We start from the raw sequence: 7,549 nt of genomic DNA, 5'->3' as shown, positions 1-7,549 counted from the left end.
GCCAATCGGGAGCAAAAGAAAAACCCCATAAAAGAGGCAGCACAGCTGCTTTTGCCTCTCTCTCTTGCTCTCGTTCTCTCCTCGTGTTCGGCGCGCTGTTCAGCATACACTGCTTGCCGCTGCCATTTCCTGCTGCTGCCGCTGGAGCTGCTTGCTGCCGTGTGCCTGAAGCCGTGTGCCTGAAGCCGCTCCTGCTGCCATTCGCTGCCATGCTACTGCCGCTTCTGCCGCTCCTTGCTTCTCGGCGCGGTCCCGAAGCTGCTCCTGCCGCTGAAGCCACGTGCTACTGCCACTTGCCACTTCTGCCACTCTTCGCTCGCTGCCGCTGCGCTTTTGAAGCCGCTCCTGCCGCTTAGCGCGGTCCCAAAGCCGCGCGCCGCCGCTAAGCCACGTGCCGCCGCCGCCGCTTTTGCTGCTTGCTTTGGGGGGGTGACCTGTGCCTTGGAGTGCCTGCCAGCCTGAGGTCCCCGGCTGCAGCCCGAGTCCTGCCTCGCCTAGTCCCGGCTCTCGGCTGGTTCCGGCTCGCTCCAGCTAGACCCGGCTTGACCCAGCTCATCCTGTTGTCGCCGCAGCTTTTTCCTGCCAGCCTGCCTGCATTGCTTACAGCTACCACCCTCAGGAACCCGTCTGCTGCTGAATACATGTTGTGAGACTAATTCCTGCCACCCCTGGTCCTAAAACCGGGTTGCAGGGGAAGGCATAATCCTGTCTTACCTGCACTCAAACCGCGACCCTATATGGGACAAGCGTCGGGCATATCCTTCCTCCTCCTCCCCTCATAAATAATTAAATAAGGTGTGTAACTAAGGTGCACCCATATATAAGTATTAAGACATAAGTTCTTGTTATTTGGTCCTTAAAAGATATTTCACAGCTCGTATATGCTTTAATTACCACTTTTGAACCTCCTGCCCCAAATTGTTTTGTTTTCCCCACAATAACCGGTCATTCGTAAATTCTAATTGGGGATTGGCTGCTGTTATTGGACATATTGGTAATTACCGAGCAAGTTACTCACTCGAAAAGTCAGTGTTGAAGTCTACTGCTCCTCTGTGAGAGGCGAGCACCACGTGCGGACCTCTCAGCAGATCCTGACAAGCTGAATACACTCCAAAAAGGAGATATAATAGGTCGTGGATCGTGACAGCTTGTCACAACTGTGTAATTTCTATCTCTATTAGGTTTTGAGTAGATGTTAGAAATTAAATTGCATAACACAATCTGTCACTTTTAAATCTCAGATCATGTTACCTCTTTAGCCAATACTAAAAGGATACCAGCAGGGAAGGAAAATTACATGGTCAGATTTGTAAAAACGTGCTTTCAAAGAAGTTCTGAGAACTTGAAAAGCAGAGATAGCTACAACTTTTCAGATGTATAGGAACTGAAAGTTGTATAGATGTAAAGATGTATTGCTTCTTGGCCTTTTGGCTAAGATCAAGCGTAGTATCTTGATGGCTACAGAACATTGTTGGATTTAATAAAAATACATTAAGATAGAATTAAGCTTAATAGAAATTTACTGGAATAATGAATTTCCTTTATATAATTTACTGATTTAGCTGAATGCTAGCTGACTAGGTTATTTTATTTTTAGTAGAAAGATCACAATCACAGAATTGTCATGGACAGAAAGGACCTCTGAGATCAGACTCCAAGCATCAACACAAAAAAAACCCCTAACAAACACAACCACTCACACTCTACCAGAAAACACCCACAAAAAAACAACCTACCAAAAAAAACCCCAAACACACAAGAAACCAAACCCTACAACCTCGGCCCCTAGAGCATGCCCTGAAGTGCCACATCTACATGTTTCTTGAATACCTCCAAGGATGGTGACTCAACCACCTCCCTGGGCAGGTTGTTCCAGTGCCTGACCACTCTTTCAGTAGAGAAATTCTTCCTAATATACAGTCTAAACCTCCCCTGCTGCAGCTTCAGACCATTTCCTCTGGTCCTGTCCTTATTCACATGGGAGAAGAGGCCAACACCCACCTCCCTACAACCTCCTTTCAGGTAGTTGTAGAGGGCAATGGGGTCTCCCCTCAGCCTCCTCCAAACTAAACATCCCCAGTTCCCTCAGCTGCTCCTCATATGACTTGTTCTCTAGACCCTTCACCAGCTTGATGGCTCTTCTCTGGACATGCTCCAGCATCTCAATGTCCTTCCTGTAGTGAGGGGCCCAGAACTGAGCACAGTACTCAAGGTGCGGCCTCACCAGTGCCAAGTACAGGGGCACAATTGCATACTAAGAGAGCTGACATACTTGAAGGTGAAGTAGTTATATCTACACTCTCTGACAGAGCTTTGCTTGTTCTGATATTAAGGCTTTCTACTGCATAAATCTATAATATCAACTATATACAGCCAGTATTTTATTAGCCTAATGCTTCATTTAGAATGAATTAATTCATTTTAGAATTAATATAAATTATGCTAAACAGGTTATATCCAGTTTGACCCACACCAGACAACATGGAATCAATCATTGGGGAGGGACTTTTTATAAGGGCATGATGTAGCAATAGGACAAGGGGTAATGGCTTTAAACTGAAAGAGGGTAGATTTAGGATAGACACCCTGTGAGGGTGGTGAGACACTGGAACAGGTTGTCCAGAGAAGTTGTTTATGCCCCCTTCTGGAAGTGTTCAAGGCCAGGTTGGATGAGGCTTTGAACAACCTGGTCTAGTGGAAGGCGTCCCTGCCCATGCAGGAGGGTTGGAACTAGATGATCTTTAAGGTCCCTTCCAACCCAAACCATTCTATGATTCTATGGTCATTTTTAACAGTGTAAAACTTCAGTTTTCCTTTTGTCTTTTCCTTTCTAAATGAAGCACGTTATTCTTGCTTGGATTTAATTTCCTTTAGCTTGATTTTGGACCTTTAAAATGTACCAAGAGCAGTAGAGTTTTTGGTTTTGTTCTCCACAATGTTTACATATTGTCCAAAGGGGTGTCATCAGTAAGTTTTGGGTTGTTGTTTTGTTGGATTTATGTTTTTTGTTTTGACAGGTTTTAAAAATTTTATATATATATTCATATTCCATGCCACATGTCAGGAATAGCAATATTGACCAGAACACATCAAGACAGGCTCCTGTAAGTCTAGACTTTAAGTGTCTTTCCAGATCGTGTGAGAGCATAAGTAACTACTCCAAGTTCCACGAATCACAAGGCAATTCTACTTAGGCTGTGTGTCTTCAACTTGCGTTGAGAAAGTTTCCAAGACAGCATCCAAAACCTTACTACAGCTAAGATATACACACTAATTCCTTCACTCATACACTCAGTAAATTATCTTTTAGAGAAACAAATTAGACTTACCACTGTATTTTAAATAATTCAGGTTGTCTTTTATCACTTTTATCTTCTATATGATTACATACCAACTGGTTAGTAGTTTGTTCCAGTACCTTACATCTAGGAAAGCAATGCTAGTGGTTACTTAATATTATTCTGATGGCTATAGAACATTCTTTATTAGATTTAATAAAATATATTAAGATGGAATTAAGCTTAATAGAAATTTACTGGAATAATTAATTTACTTTATATAATTTACTGATTTAGCTGAATGCCAGCCGACTAGGTTATTTTATTGTACTTTTAGTAGAAAGATGCTGACTCCACATTCTTGGATAAATGATTGGCTACAAAACTATCAGTCAGCAGCGAAGAAACCTCCAGTAGATAGAGATAATAGCAAACCTTGTGAAGTCCAGCCTTGCCTGTGCAACTCCAGAAGAATTTTTTTTCTGACACCTTTAACAATAGGACGTTGATTTGGGCTCACCCCAGGCCTTTTGCATGTAAATAGAAAACAAACTCAGTGACCTAGGGGCCTTGCAGTTGGAAATTGACTAGGACCAGCTAGACTTGCAGCATGCATTGGAGAAGGGATTAACACCTCAGAACGACTCCCTGGACCACCTAAGAAGCTTGAAGCTCATAGATAAGGAGAATACAAATATTACAATGAGTTCCAGAAAATCTGATGCATATGCATCTAGTAGGAGAATATGTCTTGCCTGTTGTCTCTTATGGCATGCACAGCTTTAGAGAACTCTCTCTCATGCATCCAGTGCTGCAATAAAGAATGTCTGCCATCTAAAATTTAAATACAGGTGTTAGAGGGTTCTTTCAGCAACCGAATTTTATGGTAACAATTCTTTCCACTCACCTACCCACCCTTAATATATTGGTGATGTTTACTTTCAAGTCGTTTTGAATTCCCCTCCCTACCACAAATTCCTATAGAATTTGAGAACTTCTGAAGCAGAAGTTAAAAACTGTGTCAGCGAGTTTCTGGAACATTTTAGAGTAAATGTCTTCAGACTTTACCAGTTTAAATATTCCTTTCCCATTTCAGCTTGTGTTCCTCTCTCTGTTGTACAAATCATGTATCTGGTCACAACTGACCTTTCCTGTAAAGCAGTGTTAATAACCCTCTGTTATTTGATCTCCTTTCCTGCTCAGTAATGGACTTCTGCTTTCCTTTGTTGCTATCTTCTCATACTCCTAATGAATCTTCTCTTTTTGCCTTCCATTTCTCTCTAGTTGTGAACATTTCCAGTTTAGCACTAGTAGCTTATATACTTATCCTCAGTTGTGTAACTACATTTCACTTTTTGCTTTATTCTTTTTAGATTCTCAGGTACTTACAACTTGTTTCATACCATGCTCCCTCTCCTCTAATTGTAATTGTCTCATGGAGTAGATAAAAAATCCAATTTCACCAAACCTTAACTGAACAAACCTGCAGAAAACTCTAACCTGCTTTACCTAGTGCTACAATAGTTTCTCTCCATCCAAAATATGTAATTGTTTCATTATACACATGAACACCTAAATAATTTTGAAGTCTGTGCATTTACCCAGTTCATCCCAGAGCTGCCTATACTTGTCAGTCATTCCAGTTCCTTGTTGTCTCCAAATCGACAGACGAGGGTCAGCCATGAACTGTTCTGTTATCAGCGTCAACATGCGAGCTCCATTTGAATCTCTCATCTTTAGCATCTCTCGCACCTAGGAAATTAGTCTTTTAATAAAAACTTTAAAAAAACAAACCAAACCAGAGTACAGACAATACACTGCAGTGTTGAACATTCCACCTTTGTTAAATAAAAATATCATTTATATATCTGATGTGAAATTTTAAATTTGAAAAAAATAGTCTGCCATCCAAATTTATCAACATTTTTTTAGTTTCAGTATCCCATTGCAATTCTGCAAAAACACTTCTTCCATAAGTAATCCATAGGTGTATTATGAGAGCTTCTGCAAGACCATCATTTCTACAGCTTTCTTCAACATTTTAGAGGTAGGAAGGAAGAGCAAAGGTGCAGGCAGTTGAAATGTTACTTCATATCCTTAAACTGATCTCAAGGCACACCAGATTGTGTTCCATTGCATTATTAATTTGCCATCATGTTCCCAAGCCTTTTCTTGTTTTTGAACAATAGTGTTCTGGTTTAAATATTAAAGGTGAATTCCCAAAATAACAGAGGACAGACTCTATTACCTCCCTCCACCCTCCCAAGGGAAGATAGAAGGGGAATAAGTAAGAGAGACTTAAACTTCAGAAATTGAAACTAGAAACAAATTTACCATAACACAAGCTAAAAGGGTAAAACGTGAGGGAAGAAGAGGTAAGTATCTATATACAAAACCAATCTCGAGGATGGCAGGGATATAAGAAAGGCAAGGCCTCTCCAAGGGAGAGATCCACGACTCCTCACAGCACCCAATGCAGTTGGATTCTGGAGCGAGCACATGGGAAGCCAAAGGAAGCAGCAGCCCCAGCAGGGAGAAAAGAGCAGGAAGGGAGAAAGGAGTGGCTTCCTGCTCTCCTGGCTTTTATATATTGTGACAGGAAGTGAGTGGGAATACTGACCCCTTCCAGTCTTTCAGGGTCCTAAGGACCCTCTCTCTATATAGGTGTCCAACACCGTGCTGGGGTCTCCCAAACCATAACAAATAGGACTTAGAGTAAGACAGATTTGCAACAAGTATAGGCTGGCAAGGGAAGTGGGGAGAGAGAAAAGAGGGACGGTTTAAAGTACTCAACATACCTTTGCAAAAAGCACATTGAGCTGCTTCCCTGATCCATGGTATCCACCCTGGGAGAGGAAGAGTTTAACCTGTTCTTGGACCTGTTCTTCATCCAAATGCCAGCGGTTTTCATCATCTATGCTAGCACCTGCTGTTGGGTCAGGAGCACCTGCAAACAGCAAGAAAATAATTTATTATGTTCTATATAAAAAAGAGAGGTTTGTGGGTCCAGGGCAAAGGAGTATTGAAGAGGTTTTTTGATTTGTGTATTGTTCCATTTTGGATGTCTTGGCTTTAATCTAAAAGTTCTTTAAAATAGACCTAAATTTCTCCTCAGTAGCCTTAAGCACTTAGAAATAACAGCCTATGAAATGGTATTTAAAAAACCAATATTTTATAATAGAACGCTAAAATCAAGGTGAGATTTTTCCTCCTCAGCAGCTATTCTAGAATGCTTTTACAAAGAAAATTAAAGGTTACATAGTATTTCAACAACTGCAGTGTTAAAACCACTCTCCCCAGAACACCTGTGTAATTTTTCTGCCTTTAGCAATCTTGCTCAGGTGACTGCTAATGAGCACTGCTATTGATGAACAAGAGGAAAATCATCACCTCAGTGCCCCTGAGCTGTGATGGCTCTGCAAAGCTAAAGAGCTAAAAAAAAACCCAAACAAAGCCTAAGTCTTTAAGCACTAAAGGCATTTCCATCATAAAGCTGTGTTGCTTCTGAAAGAGCATTTTTACATAGGCAACAAAAGTGACTGGATTTACATCAGGCAGTGCTTTGGCCACAGGGTTGCTCTAAATCAAATTTTGCTTTTGAAATCAGCATATTTTTCACTTGCGGCCTCTTCTAAAGGCTGACAAAACTAAAACAAGTTCTTGTACCACCTAGCAATCTATATATTTCTGAAGAAGCCTGACTCTTCACTGAGTATTTTTTAAAAGGTATTAAAACTGAAAAGGTTGAAAAGCACTTATCTAGACTGTCAGGGAAACGACTCACGGTAGTGTATTACTATATCAGATCTAAGGCATTTTAAGCATGCCCAAGACTCAACCTAACTTGACATTTTGATTTCGGGCTTGTGTGAGGGACCAGGTATTTCCTCACATGAACATGAAATGACCTTTAGGTCAGCAGACATAACTGACTTAAAGATAGCTGCTCCACATGACACTCTGAACCCTCTCCTTGCTGCCTTCTCTGATGCCCTGAGGGGGTAGCTGCTGCAGGTGAGGAGCCTTGGCAGGAAAAGCAGCTGCAATGGAGGGACAAAGTTCCTGTCTTATTGGCTGAAAAGCCTGGAAATACAAAACCGGCCAATTGAGAGCAAAGGAGACCTATAAAGAGACAGCGTGCGCGCTGTTTTTTGGGCGCGCTTTTCCGGAGATGCTGAAGCTGCTGCTCCTTGCTTTTCGGCGCACTTCTGCTGCTTGCTTTTCGGAGTGTTTTTGCCTTGCTTTTCGGCGCACGCTTTCGCCCCGACACT

At 41.8% G+C, this 7,549-nt stretch overlaps 1 protein-coding gene across 1 annotated transcript in view; it reads right to left on the bottom strand.

Moving 5' to 3' along the window:
* LOC104393907 (zinc finger SWIM domain-containing protein 6) overlaps positions 1-7,549 on the bottom strand; it is a 105,189-nt gene that overhangs the window by 73,633 nt on the left and 24,007 nt on the right. The window contains exons 3-4 of the mRNA XM_010003430.1: positions 6,077-6,225; positions 4,880-5,030 (exon numbers count right to left, since the gene is read on the bottom strand). Coding sequence (XP_010001732.1) covers positions 4,880-5,030; positions 6,077-6,225 — 300 coding nt within the window. The remainder of the gene's footprint in view (positions 1-4,879; positions 5,031-6,076; positions 6,226-7,549) is intronic.

The sequence above is a fragment of the Chaetura pelagica genome, unplaced genomic scaffold (assembly GCF_000747805.2).
Source record: "Chaetura pelagica isolate M959 unplaced genomic scaffold, ChaPel_1.0 scaffold168, whole genome shotgun sequence".
In the NCBI taxonomy this organism is placed as follows: domain Eukaryota; kingdom Metazoa; phylum Chordata; class Aves; order Apodiformes; family Apodidae; genus Chaetura; species Chaetura pelagica.
Note: the sequence above shows the minus strand (reverse complement) of the source record. Positions and strands in the feature narration are given on the sequence as shown.